At 37.8% G+C, this 23,523-nt stretch overlaps 2 protein-coding genes and 1 long non-coding RNA gene across 3 annotated transcripts; all 3 read right to left on the reverse strand.

Moving 5' to 3' along the window:
* Positions 1-790: 790 nt before the first annotated feature.
* LOC147292274 (uncharacterized) lies at positions 791-3,448 on the reverse strand. Its single transcript, XM_086236157.1, has 8 exons — positions 3,438-3,448; positions 3,223-3,283; positions 2,940-3,128; positions 2,640-2,717; positions 2,032-2,395; positions 1,763-1,875; positions 1,373-1,537; positions 791-1,287 (listed from the first exon to the last, which is right to left on the reverse strand). Exons 1-8 carry the CDS (start codon positions 3,446-3,448, stop codon positions 1,033-1,035), a joined length of 1,236 nt encoding a protein of 411 aa, XP_086092283.1. The 3' UTR covers positions 791-1,032.
* An 8,385-nt stretch (positions 3,449-11,833) lies between these two features.
* Positions 11,834-12,452, reverse strand: LOC147292275 (uncharacterized). Its single transcript, XR_015121341.1, has 3 exons — positions 12,407-12,452; positions 12,160-12,274; positions 11,834-11,958 (listed from the first exon to the last, which is right to left on the reverse strand). It is a non-coding gene; the product is annotated as an uncharacterized LOC147292275 (long non-coding RNA).
* A 1,617-nt stretch (positions 12,453-14,069) lies between these two features.
* LOC147292276 (uncharacterized) lies at positions 14,070-19,985 on the reverse strand. Its single transcript, XM_086238043.1, has 5 exons — positions 17,765-19,985; positions 17,225-17,533; positions 16,095-16,197; positions 15,342-15,979; positions 14,070-14,131 (listed from the first exon to the last, which is right to left on the reverse strand). Coding segments are annotated over exons 1-5 (3,141 nt in total). The 5' UTR covers positions 19,855-19,985; the 3' UTR covers positions 14,070-14,130.
* Positions 19,986-23,523: the final 3,538 nt, after the last annotated feature.

The raw sequence follows: 23,523 nt of genomic DNA on the forward strand, positions 1-23,523 counted from the left end.
CTGAAGTCCTTTAAATGAATTTGCAGGCATGCCACTGCTTTTCGGCCGATAGACCGTTGGCAGAAAGTTTGTGATTGAGTGTTTTGATGTATTGCGCTGTGACCTTGATTTCCAACTAAACAATTACTCGGCGAGAAATGAACAAGAAACTCACCTAAGTTCTTACCGCCATGATCCTCAAGGACTTGTAATTATCGTTGGTTTCTATGACTTGATGTTCAAAATCGTAAGTGCTTGAAATTGTTGCTTGAGTGATCGGGTGTTAATCATGTATATAAAGTTGCCGAACTCTAAGACACAAGGACATCAATTTATTCTTCTCTACTGCACTCGGAATATTCCCACCTTAGATGGAATTTCCTTATGGTTACGATTGTTCTGTTCAGGTGCCTTATTGTTTCCATTGTGTCCTTGTTTTTGTTGTTTTTTCTTCAGTTGCCTTGGTGTTCTCTCCGTATACCTGTTGTTTTGGTTTTGTTGCCAGTTTTAGATGCTAAAGCAGCTTTCTACTCTCTTTCTGTTGAATGAAATTTATTTGTTCATTAGGAAAAGGATATTAATGGGGGTTTAATAACTGAATTGTTCATTTCAGCACTCCATTTTATTCTACCATTAACCAACTACATTTCAAATACCATGGAAAGGGATGTAAGATTCAAAATCATGTTCTATGCAGATTAGTTATCATTAAGGATGTGACTTATCATGCTGTTTACCATAGTTGTAAAGAGTTGCACATAACTCCCAGAAGCAAAATTAGACATCCTTTCATGACAGCATAACTATGATCTAGATTAAACACACCATTCATTCTCTTACATTTAAATGTGTATTAAATTTATTAAAGAAACAATTAAGAACAATAATTGTGCAAGAACAGGAAGGCCTGGCACAGTAAAGTATTAAATAAGGATAGTGCTCAAGTTGACACAAAAAAGTTTCAAGCATCAAAGCATGACAGCACTAAGAAGATGAGACCTTTATAACTATATTTGGAAACATATTCCAAATTCTTCCAGTTCTCATTCCAACCTATAATGGATTAGCTTCTTGAACCAATGAGAACCATGCAAAATGGTGCCTGCCCACGTGTGAAAATTTTGGTTGAAAAATATTGCAGTTGCCATGAAGGTGCAAAAGAATATACCTAAGATCTTGGGGTCGTAACAAAGGAACCTTTGAATCAGTGATTTTATAAAGTTTCTCATAAGCATTGTGAACATGCCTAAGTGGAGAAGTCAGCATCAACCCATGATTTGATCTTGAAGCATGTTTCCAATGAAGCCTCTGCAAAAATGGCAAGAGAAACCAAATGTAACCCGTGAAATTAAAAAAAAAAGTTTGGATAATATTTGGAAGCTTTATAACTTACAATAAGATTGGCCAAAGCAATCCCAATAATGTCTCGGGTTGTAGCTATCTCAAGCCCCGAAAGTGAATTGCTCGTTAATTCTGATGCCTTTGATCTAGGGTCTTCCACACACCTTCCGTTGACAATCGAAAACATACTGTGCCCTGAAGTTACCTTGAAGAGCTCCTACAAAGAAATAAGCAAAATGACAGGTTTTCAACTTCTAAGTTTTACAGTTTGACCAAACATACAGGAATTCGGGCAGGATATATGATTATGAATAGAAGAAGGTAAGGTCTTATGAATTTATGATGGATAAGTAAAACTATGCATTCATAATTATTGACTGCGAAAGTAAAGCATACCAAGAAGCTCACAAGAAATTGAAAAAAGAATAATAATGGAACAGACCTCCGGATTTCCTGTTTGTGGCCAGATCAAAAATTCTTCGCCAACTCGAGATCCCACAATGGTCAGACTAAGTCTTCGACAAACCTCAATGTATATAATGCTAAGCAAAATTGCTGCCAACATGGAAACATATATTTTCAGCCATCAAATATCCACAGAATTATATCAGAGCAAACAATCTTCTAAGAGTCCTTAAATCAAGATTAGCAAGAAAAATGCCTTTAACAAGTGATTAAATATATTTAAAGGAAGCAAGATTCGAACTTCACCAGTTCCACATCCCGAGCTTAGAACCAAGTGCAAGTATGAATACTTTGCATCTACAAGAACAGGTGACCTTCTGAAGCCTCTTAACTCAAAAAGAACTACATTCACTGCCTCCAAAACTTGAACCAAATGGCAACCTATATCTCTTGCAATTAGCTCCGCTTCAACTTGTTTGGCAATAGCATCCAGTTCAGTCTGCCACTCACGTATGTTTCTTCCAGCCAATGGCATCCCCTCCACAGTATTCCACTCTTGGGCACCCAATGGGCCAAAAATATCTTTTCTCTCGTTAAGAATTGAGCAAGAATCCATCTCTGGATTAAAAGCCACAAATGCCTCATCTTCAGCTGCTATGTAGAGCAAAGCCTGCAGCATCAGTTAGTACTGAACAAAGTAGAACCTCGAAGCATATAACAGTGATTAAGAGCACTTTGGTTTCTGGTATGCAGGATTAAGAGCATAATGGTTATTTGAAAAAGCGAGCATGCATAGATGCATAGAAAGCATTTAGCATAGTGCCAAGATTTGCAAATGGGTTACACTAGAGAAGAAGAGCCATTGTTGACCAGCTATCACCACTAAAGAAAATAGTAGGACAGATACATTATACCTTTGCAAGAGAGATGTCCTTGTCTTTGGATTGGAAGGAAATCTCCTGAGTAAACTTTTGTCTGGCAGCCTTAAGAACCTGGCAATTGTACAGGACACAAGGTCATAGACAAGAGAAGGATCAGACAGCTCAAACTTTGAAAGGGGGATGAATGATGACATAATTGAATATAAATAAAGGAGAAAGAAAAATGAAGAGTACAAGTCTAGGAATTGGCAATTGAAGATAGGTGAGGTGATGGGTGTGCTAAATTTAGGAAACGGCTAGTCATGATAATTGACAGGTGATGAGCAAAGGAACCTGCTGATAAATATGGGGGCGAGGGGAAGCAGAAGCAGAGCCAAGGACAAGGCTCCTCCGGCACTTGGTTGTTGTCGGTTTTTTGTTCTTCTCATCATAACCATTCCAACGATCATACCTATGATGGTAAAGAAGAAAGGGTATTGGGAGTTCGCCTAACACACCAGCACAAATTCTTGTTCCACCTCTCTAAGTATAACATATATCTAAGTCACAACGCAAATAAACACAGAACAAAAAAGCACCAAGATAAGTATTTCAAGTGAGGAATATATAAATTTACCCGAGGCTGAGGGGCCGCACTACACCATTTGTTGCTTATATCCACTATTGGTTTATGTTGTCTATTGATGCATTAGCAACTAAAGATTGGTTTGAAGGTTGAATATCCACCATGCAGTCACTCTTAGGCAGTAGGTTGCAGGGAAAGGGGTGGCAAAGTGGCTACCCAAACCAATTTTTTGGAATGGTGGAGTTTGGAGACAAGAATTATCAAACTGTGCTGACATGCTCTGCCTCCACCAATGTTGCAGGTAGTTGCAATTAGAGGCTCACCATGATATGCAGATGGTTGCTGTATTGGTGAATGGTTGTAAAAGATTAAACAAATACTAGGCATGGATTTTAGGACCTTCAACATAATAGTGGATAATAGAAGCCAACTAATCTTTTCACTTGCTATTTGCTCTCCCACTAATTTGATCCACGTTGGTTCTTTAGTATCAGAAAACCAAATCTTTGCAACTATTTCCTTTGCTTTGGTGATGATCAAACTGTCTTTTCCCACCAATTTTGTGTTAGAGTTGTTTGAATGACATAATGGTTAAATTGCTAATTGGTTTTTGCTCATAAGTGCATTGCATAATGATTTTGCAGCTACCACTATTATATTTGCAGTGCTTTACATGATATATTCATATTCTTGCTGCACTTAATATATGCTTCAGCTAGCAGATTAATCAGAAAATGAGATGATATGTCAAAATAGTGGTCAGCTTAATTATACATTCAACTGCCCCTACATGGATAGTTATTATAGCAAAAATACAAATTGTAAGTCATTGAAAATTCTCATTATGCAGCAACGATAAATCTGTATTTCCAAAATATCAAAATCAGCAAGGTACTGCTCAGTTAATGGACCAAAATAACACACTGCAAAAAGGGGACAATTACATAGCATGAGTTCCAGAGTTAGACAATTCAACCAAATCAACCTGATTGGATGGCCAGGACATCAAAAAGCACTAAGAAACTAAAAATAACACAAGCTGGTCTTTCATATTCTTTGCCACTCTCTCACGGTTTAGTCCCAAGCATTAATTCAAATTCCCAAACTTGATTATATATATCAAGGTCTACTCCCCTAATATATACTAGCAAGTAAGTTGACCCTGAACACCAACAAAGGGTTTCAAAAGAGCAGTGCTTCTATATCTATCAAAACAACAAAATCATTCTTACTTGCACCTTCAGTGAGTATCTGCCCCCTCACGTCCATCTCTGGAACCTCCTTCACTTCCCCCACCACCATCTTGCTCGTTCAGTGTATAAACTATGCGCTGCTGCCCCAATGGTGTGGCAGAACTGGAACCTGCTCTAGAGTAAGTCTGAAATGATGATGACATAGATGCAAATTGGCCCGGACTGCTGCTAGGAGGAAGTGGCAGAAGGGACGGTGCTCCATACGAAGTGTTAGTAGTCCCAGTACCAATGCTTCCCCTTAACAAGCTGTCTAAAGCTGTCGACACCCTCCCATTGAAGTTGAAGTCCATCTGCGACTGCTGCCTTTGAAGGTTCAGTATCTCTGCATTATTCACAATTCGCAGCCTCTCCACTTCAGCGCGATACTGCTCCATCACCCTTCGATTATTCTCCATCTCTAGTCGTTGAACTTCTGCTTGCCTCGCTGCCTCAGCCACTAGTTGCTCATTTGCCAACCTCAAAGCTTGAAGCTCTGCCCCAACCCCACGGCGCTCAACAACCAGTCCTGGAATGTCCCTAGGAGCAACCCCGAGACCATATCCTTTGACACGACCACTGGTTTCAGGACCTAAGATGGCTGCAAATATCTCATTGCAGATAGCAGCAGTGATTGGAGGGTTGGTTACAACTTGCTCATACTCTGCCACTTGCCTGTCCATATCCATCTGTCCATACAAGATAAATCTCATTATTGGAAATGTAACTCAGTCTACAAACATCATGATTGTACAATTGGAATAGGCAGATGTATTCAGTTTTAAATATTAATTAAAACAACATGGATATATTTATTGGCAAGCTAGACATGATTGGATATATATTTTAAGGATGTGTTTACACTCCAATCACAAAATAATCCCTTTTTGGTGCATGCATGACTAATGACACATTGGCAGCCAATGCATATAGAACTCATGTTATCGCAGTGGGTCAATAATTTCATGGGGTAAAACAATATTAGACAATGCCTATATATAACTAGCATGAATCAGATTTTTCATACAGAGTTACTGTGATTTATTCCATCACAGTACTCACCATGATCTCCCTTGAAGCTTCATCAACCGGGTTGCCATTGGATCTCATGTGGGTAAGTTTGAACAGCTGAATCCGGTTTGGTTCCTCACCATTATGGTCTTGCGCCTGCAACATGACACTCACTGTGATACACACCTAAACCATGCAATTGTATCTGCATTAAGTGTTTCATAATTAAACAACAAGGTATTGTCAAATTTCAACACATATTCCTTACGTATTCATCTCTCACTTGGGCGTGTGATTTTGTCCCAGTAGTATGGCCACAGTGCAGCTGTCCACGATTAATGGTGTTGACTGCACATCGTTTCTAATGCAGACAAAACAGCCACAACAAAATTAAGTCAGCATTTCAATGAATTTACTAAGAAGCAGGCTATTAAATGCCAGGAAAATCATGTTCTCACCTTTCCCTCATCTGAGTCCCAGTGTGCAACCAAACCAAGCCACTGATCCGGATCAACATGGTCATCTCCACACACAAATCGCTGGTTTGTGTTGTAGAAAGGCTTGTACCAGACCTTCCTAAGCTGACACTTGTGGTGCTTCCATCTCTCGTTCATCTTAACCTCTGCAACAGCACGAATCCTATGACTCAAGGCCCTTGTGTTTTCATCGGTCCAATCAATGGTTGCCTACAACATTGTACCAACAAGTCACTAGATTTGATGACCAACTACTACTGCAGCGTATTGGACACACAAATAAACATGTCATGGTCGAATCAATCTAATATTTCAGTATATGTCCAGCAATGGTTATGTAATTCCCTAGTATATGTTTGAATACTTATTAATCATTTGAACATTTTTATTCCATAGGTAGATATTAATTCCAACACATGCATAGTAAATTGATCGAATTACTCTAGAAATGATAGAGATTACAGCTTATTGTTAGGTTTCTGCTCAATCTTAAAAATAAATGTTTGAATGTAGTTGTAAATTTGATCATCTATATACTAACAAAATAATTAGCCTATTAAACATTCAGTTTTAGTAATTAATTTTCATTTTTAAGATGTTCACATTACATTTAAGTTGTATGTTTAACCAACAGTACCTTTATCTTCCTCCAAACACGGTCTAGTACAGGTCCTCTAAATCCTCTCCAGTCCAGCACATTAATCGGGAACAATGTGCGATCAACTGCTTGTTGTCCAAGAAACCTAGAAAACCTGGCTACTGTCCTAGATGGAGCAACAGCTTGTCCATAGCGGTTGAACCTAATCAACTCAGCCTTTTCTATAGCCCAATTCTCCCTGTGTCGGACCCTCTGTGCTCGAACCCTATTTGGTGGGATAGGGACAACAGCATTCACCTGCCCTTCCTCTTGGTGTGCCGGTGCTTCCAGACCATCTCCATCATGTGCCTCATCACCTTCAACATGTGCTTCCAGACCATCTCCATTAATGACAGTGGTGGAGTCATCCATTTAGCTTGGTTCGTGCCTAGGAAACAACATAGTATTTATATATAACAAAACTCTTTCATCATTTATTGGAAAATGGTGGATTAACTGTCAAGAAAGATACAAAGCCATTTGAAAAGTTCTACACTTCATGAGGTTGCACATTTATAGAGTTAGAAATAACTTTCTGTACATATTTAAATTATGCAACTAATTAATTGGAGTCTTAATAATGGTTATTTAGGGTCATTATCTAGTGTTTCATAGGGATTGAACACTTATGCTCAAAGCATCATCATTTCACTATTTCATCATTCTTTTCTCATATATCTAAGTTCCTAGGTATGACACTCTTATCTCTGCATATTCATATATCTCATTTGATGTTGAAAGGACACTCTAGGTATGTACATTATTAATCAAATAAATCATTCAAAGTTTGTATACCCGGATTTTAACAGCTTACTGGTCTTGCAGCAGGTCCTATGCAGTTAAGTATGTTGTGAATCATGGGAACCATGGGGGAGTAATGACCATGTGAATCATGGGAACCATTGTTTCTGTGGTTGCCTAGTCTTTAATACATACATATGCTAATTTATCATTTTTAAGTTTGCTTTATATGTGCATGTTTCCAATCCCTATGGCCTAAAACAAAACATTAAGGCTACCTATTCATTAATTAAATATCCAGTACACAATAAAAAAACAAGTACTACACATGTTTACTTTGTTTGAGAACTCGCATTTATGGTTATGGCTGAAGATGGTGGTACTTTGATTGAATGCAGCTAAAGCAAGGTTATTCATAATGGAGTATCACTGTGTTTTGCATTTAGTTGTGGCAATAAGTATAAACAATAAAATACCATGGTCTATATATACCAAGAACCAGAAAAATCATAAACTACACAGAAAGTTACCGTATGGTCAAGATGCTCTCTGTTCATAGAGGTTACCTCACCTTGCAGTTTATTTCTTCCAATTCCTGGGCGCACTCTGTGTAGATCACTGTTATTCTCTCTGCAGCAGGATTCTTCACCAGTGGTGTAAGGGGTAAACAATCAGTATTTGAGCTGAGATCTAAATCTCCTCAGCTTTATGGAGGATATCTTGTCCTCATGGTCACTTCAACACCATTCCTCTGCCACCATGAATCCAGGGATGGCAATTCACTTTTGCCATGGGGAATGGTGACCCCAAAATTATGGAGCCAATTCATGGAGGGAAACTCTGACACCTCTTGGCGGGAGAGTGAGTTTTGGACTCCTTCGTTGGAAACCATCATGATTTGGATAGTGTATAGTTACTATTTCTAAATGGAATGTCCAAAATCCATATGCTGATACATAAGTACAACAACCCATTGTGCAAATTCTAGTTCGAACTCAACTTACCAACTACCTATGGTGTACAGTGTACTATATTTGAAATAATAAAAAAAACTTCCTATGGATAGTTTTTGAAAGTGGAATTGAAACTTGTACTACTTTTGTCCGTTCAGTATTGGGAATTTAGTGTTCTTTTTGAAAGTGGAATTGAAACTACTTCCATCACATGGACTAAAAAACAGAAAAAGTTACTTTACTAAGGTATGGGCCCACATCATCTCAATTGGCTACACTCTTGTTACTACATTTTTATCTTTGTCAATTTCAACAAGGAATCATGCACTGCTAGAATTAATACTGGATAAGTTATAAGTGTGTTGACTATGTGCATTTTGTAAATGGTCATATGTAAATTTTTTTACAATTTTTTTACATCTTCTAATGATCATAAGTAATTATCTTTGTCAATTTTTGTTTAAATCTTCTAACTCCATAAATGTCCAATTCACTGTGATAAGTTGGGATTATGTTGGCCATATAATTTTGGGAAAATTTTAGCCAAAAGACTTCACCAATACTTCATGTCTCTATTCTGGACATAAATTTTACGTTGTGTCAACTGAAGAGTGAAATGAATTGTTTGTGTCAATTAAGGACCTTGTTTTTTTTTAGTTTCTATCTCAACTTTGGCTTGATGTTAGACCCATTCAATCTCCGCCAAATTCAAAAACATTGGCCAGGGTTTAAAGATATGCATCTCCTTTTTACAACCATATAAAGATCACCCAAATCGGACTTCTACAACTCCGAATAATCGGCTCCAAAATAGAGTAGACAAAACTGAACAATTTTCCATATATTTTCCTAGATGTCCATTTAGACAGTTTGCGGGTACCCTACTTTGGGTCCAATTATCTGGAGTTGTAGATGTTCGATTTGATTGATCTTTATATGGTTGTAAAGAGGAGATGCTTAGCTTTAAATCCAGTTAATGTTTGCTAAATTTGGTAGAGATTTGATGAGTCCAATGTTGAGTCAAAGTTGAGATAAAAAATGAAAAAAAATAAATAAATACGGTCCTTAATTGACACAAAATTAAAATAAAAATTTTGTGAAACATTAAGGATTTTGTGAATTGATTTATTATTTCAATATTATTTTATCAATTTCAGTATAAAGCTTGTTCCTGGCAAACTTTGTAACATTATAGAACTTCATTCTTTTATGAAATCCTATTCTTTATTTTTCTTTCTATATTTCCTATACTCTTATGTTCAATTAATCTACTATTTTTTTAATTAAAAATATCTCCTCACTAAAAATGAACGTTAAATGATAAATAGTTGATGAACAACTTACTATGTGCATTCTTAATCATATAGAGACGATAGCAAAGTCTAGGAGATGGCTTTGCCCTTTACACCAAGCTAATACAAGTGTGTTAGCTTGCTCAGGCCTTCAATATGAGTACAACGTACTGTGTTATCTGTGTCAATTGTTGAACCTTTGTTTACTTTTGAATTTTCACTAAAATTATTAAGAGAGAATCATATATTGAGTGGATTGATTGATTAAGTGGATAGAACAATAAACTGGGAAACAAAAAGAAAGCAAATGATTTTGGCACGAGAACAAACCAACATGATGAAGTAACTAATGCAGCTTTTATTTGATATTCAAGTGATAGCACTAAGTGTTGAACCACCTGGCCGGCCATTAAAGGAAGCATAATCTCCCAAAGTAAAAAAAATGAACATAATCTCCCAAACAAATTGGCCATATATTAAAGGAAGCAACATCTGATATATAGCACTACATTAGTGTGGTTGAACATATATTAATCAACCATACATTCAACAAATCAATAATTGATCACCTAAGCCCATATTAATTACTGCCCAAACTACACCAAACACACCTTCTTAGTAGCCATAATGCTTATACAACTAATCATCATGTCCAAAATACACAACACACACCTTCTTAGTAGCCATATATAATGCTTTTACAACTAATCATCATCCATTTCAGGAAGGTCATCCTCAAGCTCATTTTCAGGTTCGAGGTTAATCTCAAACATGTAATTGATCACATCCTGCTTGGTCAAGACAACAAATATTTAATTTGGGATTTGTATTACATTGTCAAACATCAAACACATACACATACTTAAGCACCTAAATGATAGCCTTAAACAGAAAGTCCTACTGGCATAGCTAATGGTCCTCACTCTTGGAATATTGTAGGAGTCACCCACGACTCATCAAATGTGTCTGGAACATACAAGTTCTCGGTACTCTGCTCACCATGTTGAGATGTGCTAGGGTCCACTGAATTGTTGGCAGTGGTGCCTGCAGCCAAACGATTATCCCCACCTAATCCCACTGCAGCCTTGTGTGGTGGTGTAAATATCATGGGAACCATGGGGGAGTAATGACCACTGCTGATAAGATCATTGTCACTCGGCGGGAAGTACTTATTGATTATCCGCTCAGTTTCTCCATCTTCCACAACAGATGGCATCCTAGCAGGGGCCACAGGAGTGTTCACAGACCCATTTAATTGTGGTGACAACTCCCTGTTGTCATGAATTGCATTATTTACATCAGAATGTAGTTGTGGAACAAAAGTTTGCTCACCTTGGCCATTTCTGGAGACTGGTGGAACGAACCGATTCATGGGCACCCAATTATTCACCAAGTTGTTAACGAAATCATGGTCATATTGGTGAATAGAGGGAGTTGAGTCAGTCTGAGAGCTGGCGTCATCCACAGGAGCCCCGTAGTCTGGAACATCATCAACAAACAGCTGCCTGTATGCAGCAAGATTGACAGGTTTCCTTATATTTTTGGGCATGATGGGTATGATGAGTGTAGAGAATGGGAGCTGCCTGTGTAGAAAATATTTCAGCACTAGCAAGATGACTAAATAACAAATATATAAATATATATAGTCCTGTGGGAAATCTGGCAGCACCTACTGAATGACATGGTCACCCAATTATTTTGGTGTACCACAAGTTAACTTGCAAAGTGTACTTGGTTAAGATTCTGCTTTCAAATCAAGCTGACACCATGACTCTACTTTAGTCAAAGCCTATTCACCTAGTTACATTCTAACTAGACAAAGAACTGAACATGCTTTTAGTGATTCACCATTTAGTGAATAAAAAAAATAAAAGAGGTGGACATGAAGCAGGAAAAAAAAGAACTTAACATGCCTTTAGTGATTCATCATTTAGTCAAACAAAAAAAAAAGGGTTGACATGAATACCTAAAAAAACAAAGAACTTAACATGCCTACAAAGAACTTAACATACCTAAAAAAGGTTGATTCAGATCCCATACAAACCTAAACAATTAGCTTTATGTAAAAGCTTGTTTTGTAAGATGGCTACAAGTAACCCAAAATTTACCTAAAGTTCATTAACAAATGAAAAACAAACATGAACAGAATATGGGATTAAATAGTTTGGAGCATAATGAGAAATGAGTATTACCATATGCATTTCCAATCTCATCGATGCTGGAAATAGAGCAGATAGACACCAGGCAAACCACCAGCAAAAACCAATTAAACGACAGGGATATATATTTGCCCCATGAATTTCCGGGAGGTATGTATGATTTTGAGACGAGGGAAACAACCAAGTGCCATTGATTGTTTAATGCATGAAAATGTGACTGTTGTCATTGCACGACTAGCAATCAATGCAGCAATGTTAGCAATGAGGAGCACAGGCCAGAAAGCACCATCTGCAGGCAAAGACAGTAGAATTTCTCAAGAATTAATTTCCATCTATGCATGCAATACAACGTTACAAACTGCTAACAAGGGATTTATTAAGTTTACAATATATCTAAGAATTAATAAAACAAGTATGATCCCTGAAGAATATGTAGAAAGTCCAAACCAATTAGTCTACTAATGATGGAAATGAACCAATGATTGCTTACTTGGAATTGAAGAAAAGAAAGCTTGCCCAGCCCCACTGGGGTTCTCCATAAGGTATGCGGCTTGACCCAAATAACCCAACATAAGACAGGGCAAAACAAGAAACACAAATGTAAGCTGCAAAGAACAAGTACCCAGTAAATTAATGTAGTAATCAGAAGGCCAACACCATATGCTCTGAGTCTATGTTGTATCACAAGAAATGTATAAGATAGTTATCCAGAAACCACTAATTTCTTCATTCTTTACCTGGACTGATCGAACAGAAAAGTAGCAAAGATCTGCAAACATTGCCTTATAACCTGAAACATACTATGCCATCAGTAACAATAAGAAAAACAGGCAAAAATTTAGTGTTGATACCCACTAATATTTAGGTTCCCAGTTCACCATATGAATCAAGACACAAACTTGAACCCTATTTGCATATAAAAGCTTAAGAGTTCTATCAATAATTCACACCTTGTGAGTGATGTTTCACATCCCATAATTAATGCTTTGAGTTCTTTCAATAATAAGACAATACCAACACCACACCCTTTTTTTCCCTTATAAAAAGATACAGAAGAAACAAGCTACGGGATAGAGTAAGAAGATTTTTTGTTTTGATTTGCAAAGCTGTGGAATACTTCCCCAGTTTCATTATAGAAGAATTACAAAGGGGATGGGGTGAAGGAACTATGGGAAAAGATTTTGGGCTTCTTTTGGAAGGAGAAAGAGGGGTGTCGTGTTGGGGATGCATGCTGTGATGACTGTGACCTGCAATAGCTTTATTTGTTTCTGCATTAAACCTTATCTCAGTGAACTAGTTCAATAACTCAAATTCCTGACTAACATTCTGCCTCTTTTCTGTTGTCTTGGGATTTTGGCTTTCGAAGGAATCTAAATGATCAGGAAGTAGGGGGAGTTAACAGAGTTTTTGGCCGTCTTAGAGAATGCTTTTATGGTTCCGGAGACAACCTTCTTGGTGTCTCTCTCCCCACTGGTGTGTAATGTGTAAGAAGGATGCTGAAAGCTCAATTCATTTGCTGCTTCTTTGTCCCATTGCACTTACCTTGTGACAGAGACTTTTAGGGAGACTAAAGTGAACTGGGACATTCCAGCTTCATGTGAGTGCTTAATGTGTGCTAGATATAAGTTTTTTTGGAAGGAGAAAGAGGGGTGTCGTGTTGGGGATGCATGCTGTGATGACTGTTTTGTGGGTAATTTGGATGGAGAGAAATAAAAGGGTCTTTGATGATGCTAAGGGGAAAAGAAGTAGATAATTTGTAGGGGAGAGTTTGGTTTTGGGCTTCATTATAGGCATCAGTCACTCCAGCTTTCAGGGACAACTTAATTCCTGCAATTATGTCTTATTGGGAGGCTGTTATGTGTTAGCATTTAATTATTGCTCTTTCACTACTCTGTTATACTCTATTTGTTTGGCTTTTACTATCCTAGAGTTTGTTACCTAGGATCTTGTAGGATGGTGGACATCTTGTCCACTGTATTGTTCTATGAACTTCGTTATTTTCATTTAATGAAAACCTGTTTCTCATTAAGGGTTTACAGGCATTAAAATAATTTGTAAATTTCTTTCATAAGAAACAGAAATTTTATTAATAAAGAAAATGATTCTAGTGGGAATGTGTTATGTTCATAATTTAAAATTTATAGAAACAAGATAGCAACCATAATGCATCCCCAAATGAACATAATCTCCAGATTGATTACCTGTTGCGCATAGAATACAACCCCCGAGAGAATACCAAGCCTTAGCTGAGTTCCTCTTGAAGAAGTAATAGATGTGAACAGGATTGAATGCCTTAAAGACACTGCTGTCATATTTAACAAGCTTGTAAATCCCAATGCTCCCAAGGGAACAAAACCATATGAATAAGGCAGGCCCTACAACAAGGCCAACTTTACTTGTCCCAAATTTCTGTACACTGAATAAAACTATAAGAAAGGCAACTGAAATCATCACCACTTCATCTGCACCCATAAGAAAAAGGGAAGTAAGAATCTAATTTTATGGTTAAACTAAAACAGCATAAACAGCTCAACTATATGTAGAACAAAGAAATAAAAAGAAAAAAGAAGAGAAAGAAGAGGGAAAAAAGAATAGGAAACAAAGATTTTCATCCCAGTCAACCACTTCAAAAAACTGCTTTCATGAAATGAGGAATGCATGATTTGGCCAAAATTTAGAACCATTGATATTACAAGCATGTTGTGCTTCAAGAAATTGATAAAACACACATGAAAAAAAAAAAAAAAAAAAAACATTACTGGGGAAGCACAAAAGACAGACGTAAGAGGCAAAAACAACAAAATGATATACAAAATGCTTAATTAAAACAAGGAAAATGACCATCAGTAATTACTTAACCATCAGACTGGGGGACTACTTCATATTGTAAGTGACAAACTTTAGAGCAATAAGTACGAGATAGATTTCGTTTTCATAGATACTTCCATAGCAGATCTGGAGGCATGTCCTGATGCACGTGTTAGAGAAGAGACCCAGGCAGGTCTTTTCTAGAATAAAATTAAAAAGTTTCCTTGGTAAGCTTATGCTTCACATCAGAGGTACACACAGAGTATTTACTCTTTTACTGCTGAAACACACACAATATTGTTGCTTTTCCTCTTGCTAACCACAACTCAAGCTGCACAAAGCAAAAAGTAACTGCTGTTTTGATGAGGGAAAAAGAAAAGGTCCACTTGTTCATTCCAAATCATAATACACCCATTGGATATTAATGTCATACCATGAAGGGCAGCATTCTTTACCACTATAAGTTCCAATAACAAAAAAACTCCTCAGTAAGCTTATGCTTCGCATTAGAGGTACACACACTATACTTTTACTGCTGAGACACAAAATATGGTAGTACTTCGTTTGCTAACCACAAGTCAAGCTGCATCAAAGCTAAAAGTAACTGTGGTTTGATGAGGGAAAGAGAAAAAGTCCACTCCTCCGTTCCAAATTGGATATTAATGCCATGCCATCAAACAGAAAAAAAAGAGGTTGACATGACGAATAAAACAAAGAACTGAACATGCTTTTAGTGATTCACCATTTAATAAAAAAAAAACACAGGTGGACATGAAGAAGAAAAAAGAGAACTGAACATGCTTTTAGTGATTCACCATTTAGTAAAAAAAAAAAAACAAAAAAAAGAGGTGGACATCAACTCACTACACTGATGGAGGTGGGGTGAGCGGGCGATCAACTGTTGTGCCATCAATATCAACTCTATGCTCGAGTTGGCTGTGGTCCACACCGAGCCTATCTAGAATCTGTGCAGCACACACATCACCAGAACCCTTAGTTGTCATGTCATACAAATCACGGGGCTGTGTATTAACCGCAACCTGCCATCCGATTTCTACCGGGTCGTCGACGTAGAAGACTTGCATAGCATGAGATGAAATTATGAAGGTGTCATCAGACTGTTGCAATCGCTCAAAAGAAACCAGATTGAATCCGAACTCGTCCTTTTTAACCCCAGTGTGGTTCTCAGCCCATTCACAATCAAATAGCACCACCTTTCTTCCGTCATCATATGCCAACTCAATGATATCCGTCAACACCCCATAATAGCCAACCGGTCCAACCCGTGGGTTCCGATCTCTTGTACTGGCGTAGCTATTAGTGTCTGCCACAACAAATACACCACTATTTTGGTTTTTCTTCTTCACGTCCACCTCTTTTATCCTAAATCGAAAACCATTCACCAAGTAACTATTGAACCGCCTTGCCCATTGACAAGGACCGTATGACAGGGCAATCAAGTCCGCATCTACTTCACCACCGCCTTCAACTAAACGTTGAACCTAAATCATGTGAGGGAATCATGGTTAAAATGTTCAAAATATTTTTAAAAAATTCCACTTACAAATCCACCTTTCGGGGACGATCTTAAGGTAGATAATGGTCGAGCATACTCACATGATGCTGAAATGCTTTGGTCAAAGTGGTATCAGCCTGGTTGTCAGCTACTAAAAGAGTTGTTCGCCTATCCCTGCTTGCACGAACAGCCTCCCGATGCTCCCTATCATATATGAAGCATTAGACAGAGCATGAACATTGTTTTTATATATTTCATCAATTCATGAAGACCAAAAAGCCACAAATACACCATGATATGTATGGTTACTGACTGCTAGCAGTAGGTGTGAAATGAATTCGTACCTAATGAAAATTTTGGGTGTATTAAGTTAGATGGTTTGGGTGAGTTAAATGACATCTAACTTTATCCTACTATGTAAGCAGAAAATAAATTATACAAATTCGTTTTAATAAAAATTATTATTATTTGGACTAAAAATCTTTGCCAGTCATGTCTGTGTTGGAAAAAATGGATATGGAAGCATCCCAGCTATGAGCCTATGATAAATGGGCCAGACCAGGGCTAAAAATGAGATTCCAGCCCGGTCCATTTACAAGTTTGGACTAGGGCCTCGGCCTACCGAGCAGGGCTACAAGCCTACAACCTAGTAAACCGGTCCAGTATGCTTTTTTTGGTTCATTTGGCAGTATATTGTTTGGTTGCTCACTAAAAAAAAAAGAGTTATTAAATCAAACCAACCCAAAACACCAGTTACTTAGTGAACTCGCACTAATCTTCTCTTCCTTTTTCATTTTGTAACTTTAGTGGTTAAAAGTTTCCAAAATATCGTTTGATAATAGAAAAATTAATGCTCTCACTCCCTTTATAATTCATTTTTACTAATTCTACCATTTCATCAATAAATGAAGAAGTGTGGATTGCAACAATTGTTTCATTAATAGGCCAGATAATGTCACAATCATTTTACTTCTTGAGAAATGATTCTTCTTTCTTATTATTATTTTGCAGTGTGGTTTTATGAAAGTTTACTTTCATTTTTTAGATTACTCTTTAAAATTATCTTTACAAAATATTAGCTAAATTAAAATCTTTTGACACATATATTCTTAACAAATAAATGGTCATCCTATTTTCTAAACAGATTTTTTAGACCAAAAAAATCTGAAAAGAAAGGTGGTTAATCAAATAATTAACTGTGTAACCGTGCAATGAGTAGGCTAGTGCGTACCTAATGAAAGGTTGAACCTCAGTGCAATTGAAAAGAACCGTACGGTGTGCGCGTTCCCAAAGTGTAGTATCTAAAGCAAAATCGGTTCCAGCACCCTTAAAATTTCCTAGGCCATGGAAAATGGCGTAACCTGTTCGGGGGACATTCTCTCCTTCATAGCTGTTTCGGCCGACACGGTTACGACGAGTATCAACTCCTTGTAGATACATTGAGCAAAAGGAGAGGCATTCCTCCACGATGTAACCTTCTGCTATGCTGCCCTCCGGTCTACTTTTGTTTCTGACATAAGATTTCAAAGTGTGTAGGTACCTAAACAAGACCGAAAAAGTCCATAAGATGTTAGGATTCACTGACAAAGAACTTTAGCTTAAATAGAAAGCTTGCAATTTGAGTACTAAACTTATTTTAAAAAATAAATAAATCAATAAATTGGAAGATAGTAATTGCTAAACCTGCAATACAGTAATTGAATTGAGACTAAAGCAGACAGCTTATTAAAAAAAAAATTCAGTAAAACAAAATTGATGTAATCAGACAAACCTCTCAATTGGATACATCCATCTATACTGGACTGGTCCACCAGTGGCTGCTTCGTTTGCAAGATGTATTGGCAAATGAATCATGACATCAAAAAAGGAAGGGGGAAAAACACGCTCTAATTGGCACAAAGTTACTGCTATCCGGTGGTTCAGATCAAGGAAGACCTCTGAGGTGGAAGATTTGTTGCAAAGATTCTTGAAAAAGGTACATAACTCAAGAAATATTTGAGTGGTGTGCTTTGGCAATATCCTCCGAATAGCCAATGGTACTAAATGTTGCAGAAGCACATGGCAGTCATGACTCTTGAGTCCTGTGATCTTTTTTTCCTTCACGTTGATGCACCGGTTAAGGTTTGATGAATAACCATCTGGGATTCTCACGCTCTTCAACAACTGACAAAACATCAATTTCTCTTTGTTGCTCAAAGTGAAAGCAGCCGGTGGTAGGTACGTTTTATTTCCACGCCTGATAGGATGAAGGCGAGGCTTCCAATTAAGAAGTTCTAAATCAGCTCGTGCATTAATTCCATCTTTGTTCTTGCCGTCCAGTCCCAACAACGTACCAACAAGGCTATCGCAGACATTCTTTTCAATGTGCATCACGTCTAAATTATGGCGCAGTAGATTGAACTCCCAATATGGTAAATTGAAGAATACACTTTGCTTTTTCCATGGACCTGTGTATTCAACATAATCTCCTGCATTGGTACGCTGCGAGGCGAATGGTCTACTTCTTTTTTTTCCAACCTTAAATGAAAGCGTGGATAGCTCTCGTAAACAGGCAGTCCCGGTTAATGGGACTGGGGCCTCCCGTCTCTCAAAACAACCATTGAATGCAGCCTTCTCCCTCCGAAATCTGTGCGTAGCTCCTAGGAACCTCCGATGGCCCAAATAGCAGTGTTTATGTCCTCGTTTCAAGAATTGAGACTCTGTGGAGTGAGAACATTGTGGACAAGCCATTTTCCCCTTTGTGCTCCATCCAGACAAATTAGCATACGCTGGAAAATCATTGATGGTCCATAGCAAGGCAACTCGCATGTTGAATGTCTCATCACTCTTAATGTCATACGTGCGTACACCTTCATCCCACAATAGTTTTAGCTCATCAACAAGGGGTTCCAAATAAATGTCAATATCATTTCCCGGTGCCTTAGGACCCGGAATCAACAACGACAAAAACAGGTATGGTTGCTTCATGCACATCCAAGGCGGTAGGTTGTACACTGCCATCACAACTGGCCACGTGCTGTGTTGACTGCTCATCTGCCCAAATGGATTGAAACCGTCACTTGCTAGACCGAGTCTCACATTCCGAGGTTCACTTGCGAACTGGGGGTAGCGGGTGTCTAACTCCATCCAAGCAGGGGAGTCAGCCGGATGCCTCATGACACCGTCTTTGATACGCTTGGAAGTGTGCCAAGTCATATGCTCAGCAGTGTGTCTTGACATATACAAGCGCTGAAGTCTTGGTGCTAGTGGGAAGTACCTCAATACTTTGGCAGCGACCTTGTGATCATTGTGACTACTCTGAGCAGTGTACCGGTCTGCTCCACATACTTTGCATATAACATCATTGCAATTATCCTTCCAGAATAACATGCAGTCATGGCGGCAAGCGTCTATCTTCTCGTAAGATAACCCAAGTTGACCAATCAGCTTCCGAGTGTGATAAAAAGATGGAGGCAGCGTCTCCCCCTCGGGAAATGATCTCTTTAGCAAGGTTAGGAGGTCTGAAACTGACTTGTCAGTCCACCCGTGTAAGCATTTGATGTGATACAGTGCAACAATGAACTCAAGTTTTTTAATTCGTTCACAACCCGGATAAAGCGGAGAGTCTGCGTCTTCCACAAATTTGTAAAATGTTTCAGCATCTGGTGTGCACCCGTGGGCTGCCTGTGGGATTGTGGAGCTTCCATCTGTAGGATCATTTGTGATTGGTGGTTGGAACAAATCATCTAACAAACAGTGCATGTCAGACATCTCATTGTCTTGCTCATTCACTCCCAAATCAGTGTCACAGTGGGGAATGGTTGGGTTATGTATTGCCTCTCCATGATTGATCCATGGCAAATTCATATATCGAGGGTCCATACTTTGAGCAGTAAGATGGTCCTCAATTTCAGCTCTAGTCTTCCAAAATCTGTTGTAGCATGTGCGACATGGACACTTGACTCGATTGTCAATGGAATGGTTTTGGAAACATGAATCCAGGAATTGTCCCAATCTACTTTGATACTCTGCACTCCTGCGGTCGAGCCTTACCCACCCTTTATCCATGAATGATGTCACGCTGCAAATGATTGATGACAGTTCAGCTTGTCTCCTTTTGAAATTCTAAAGACCGAACCACAAGAACAGCAAGAGAAGATTATGAACTTGAAGACAGTAGCAGACAATGTGTATGGAAATTCACCCTGCAATGTATTAATTACAAGTGTTCAGGAGCATTTCTGAAATTTTTTTTAAAAAAATTAAGACAAATTAAATCCAAAATCTCAAAGTTTAAACAAAGAATACAGTAGACGTTGACGTGTAATTCAATCCCATTGTCAAATTTGGTGCAAGAAAGTTCAATATGAGACAACCCAATTATCAACAATGGAAGTAAAAAAAAAAAAAAAGTCAAATTTCAATTTTACAACTAACAACAATCATTTTCTTTTTTATATTTTTTTGGGGGGGGGGGGGGGGGGTGGTTCTTATTTTTGGAGGGGGTGGGGATAACTACGTGTACACCTTTTGCATCACTTGGAAACCATGAAACTATTAATTAGCATATTATTTTTAAAAACATGCAGCCATCACTCACAAGTTAGATAAAGGTCATCTTGATGTTGCTCCAATGTATTTGAGTTATAGCTTTGAGAAAGTGTAGAGAAACCATGTAATATGGTTTGCACATCACTCTGCCAAAGGCCCCAGCTATATAATCAAAGAAGTGAGATGATATCTGCCAAAGAATATCTATAAGAACTAAGGTTTCATATAAGATTAATTGTCCATAAATTACACAAGGAAAAAATCAATCCCAAAATACATAACAAATCCACTTTAAAATTCAGAACTTCGTCCTGTAAGTATTTTAATTTATTTCTTCCCAGCCAATTCATGTGATCAAGCAAATACTTCAACAAATTAAGACTTAAATAATTAAACAGATTCATGACAAACTGAAGAAAATAGTAAAAAAAGACTTCAAAGTAAAAATAAAGAGATCTTCTTCATATGAATTGGAGATTCAAACAGTAAGCAATTATCTCTGCCTCTATAGGTATCTTTTAGTATCTTATTTTATTCTTCATGTATGGTATTATTAATTAGTCTTCTATTTCCATTGCACTTACAGAGTACATATGATCATTAGTTCAGCTATTCCCACTTGCAGTAACTCCAAACCAAACCACATGCATTATCTCATAAACTAACTGGATTCCAACCCTGAAAAAATGGAGTTTTTTGCTTTTCAATTTTTAAGCTTAAAGACATATGGAGACTGTGGCAATCATATTACCAACTCCAATTCAAATAGAGTAAATCATCATACAGACATAGATATGAAATTGAGGGTCACCATGGTGAATTGAAATTAATTCATAACATGCCCAATATGAATATGCAAAGTCAGAATATCATTCAGACATAGAGAATACAATTTCAAGTCACATGCCCCAAATCACTAAAATGCAGTCACTCATAAACTATCCATTCATTGACCACATTCAACAAGTGCTGCCAAAACATTGATGTATGGTTGCCATGATATGCAGAGCCAATCTTCAGGATCACAATGTTTTGACATTATTTAATGAAACGGAAAATGCACAAATCAATGGTTTACTGACCTCAAGGTGGGTAATCAGTCCGAATACGGCTCACCTGCGGCTGGATTGACTCTTTTTCGTTCAAGTAAGAGATATGGAGATGGAAACTGACCAGCGTAGAAAAGGGAAGTGCTCTCTGGCTTGACGGAATTACATGAAAGAAGCTACAGATCCCCAATAATGGGCGTAGATCAACCAAGAGGCAAACTTTGTGTGAACAGACCCCCTTAACAAAATTTCCAGAAATTTCCTCAAAAGCTTAGCAGGGGTACACCTTTGCCCAATTCCGGTGGAAGCTTTTTACCCCCAAAGCATTAAACACTCATATCCCAGCAGCAACACAGATTTACCTGGTGGCTGAAGGCGTTGCAAAACAAAATAATGGGGCTTCGTGCGCTAGCCACCGTAAGAAGTGAAACAGAATTGCCACCGGTCTTGATTTTCGATTGTAATTGTGGTAGGAAGAAAGGATTTCAGACAAATAAGTTTTCCCACACCTGCCCCACGCTCCTCTTTTTGTTTCATGTACTCTGTATTCCACTGTATGGGTTTTCCTTTTGAGGTCTGATACCTATTAATCAACTTATATTGTTGATAGTTGGACAGTCAGCAACTAATTGGACTAGTGGATACTGTTTACTTCCTCCAAATTATTAATTAGTGGCAATGACATGCATCAATTGTCACCAACTCCATTATAGTTTATTTTCATGGTGGCTTTAGGCCATATTTGTTGTAGGGCCGGTGCGGATGATCACCATAGTGAGTGGTGCAGATGGCAGTTGAACTAGGATTAATCATGGGTGGTGGATGCAATGAACCACACAGACACACCATTGAAATTGCTATTTTAATTGGCACAAGGAGAATGCCCAAGGGCAGAAAAATTAGTGACTAAAGAGTGAGTGAAATCAGACAGAAACGTATATTAATACAAATTAAAGGTTGAGGAGGAGGAAGGCTGGAAGTCGAGGGTGAAAGCCGATGCCATGGTCTTGAGCTCTGGATGATTGTCAATTCCAACAGAAAAGGACGATGAATTAGAACAATGACAACTATAATGGTAACCAGATGACGATGATGAGCAACAGGAAAAAGAAGCTGAGCAATTAAAGGTGATGAGGATGACACACACAGAATTCTTCATAACTTTGCAACTAGTATTATTGGTGTCCGTACACATGAAGCTCATAATTAAAGTCAAACCAAATATGATGATGATGATGATGATGATGCAGATTCCACCACTGCATTAATTTAATCAGCAACAACAGCAGCAGCTCATCTTCTTTTTTATTATTATTAATTCACCAAACACCAATCACTAAAATAGATAATAGAGGGCAAAAAGAAAGAAGCCACATCTGCTGCCTTCAATCGACAATCGAAAAATTTTTGGAGGATGGAGGAGCTGCTGTCTTTGGCTATGGCGCTGCTTTGGACCTTTGGTTGGTATATATTTACCAAATAGTTTCGACTGCTACTGAATACTGATATGGAAAGACACTTAATTCTCAAAAAAAAAAAAAAAAAAAAAAAAAGGTGAACGCAATATTTATTAAATGCCTTGTCCAAACACGCAATCTTTCGTGAATCACTGGACAGCTCCCTTCACGGACCAGAGTGAAAACGACATAACTACTTATTAAAAGCCTTGTCCAATCTTTGGTGTAGCATAAGACGGCCGTACTGGACAATAAATAAAAATTTAATACTTTATTATACAATTCTAAAAATAAATAAAATAAATACTTAAGCAAGTTAAAAAACAATAAAATAAAATATTTTTACAAAAAGAAGTACTAAAATAAATATACATCTTGAAATGAAGGATAAAAAAAAAATGTAAACAAATATAAAAAAATGTTGTTGGTATTGGACTAAGGAAGGCTCGGTTTATACAAAAGGTTTTTTGTTCGACACAGCACTCCTCTCCATT

Source organism: Dryas octopetala, chromosome 3, assembly GCF_963921425.1.
Source record: "Dryas octopetala chromosome 3, drDryOcto1.1, whole genome shotgun sequence".
In the NCBI taxonomy this organism is placed as follows: Eukaryota; Viridiplantae; Streptophyta; class Magnoliopsida; order Rosales; family Rosaceae; genus Dryas; species Dryas octopetala.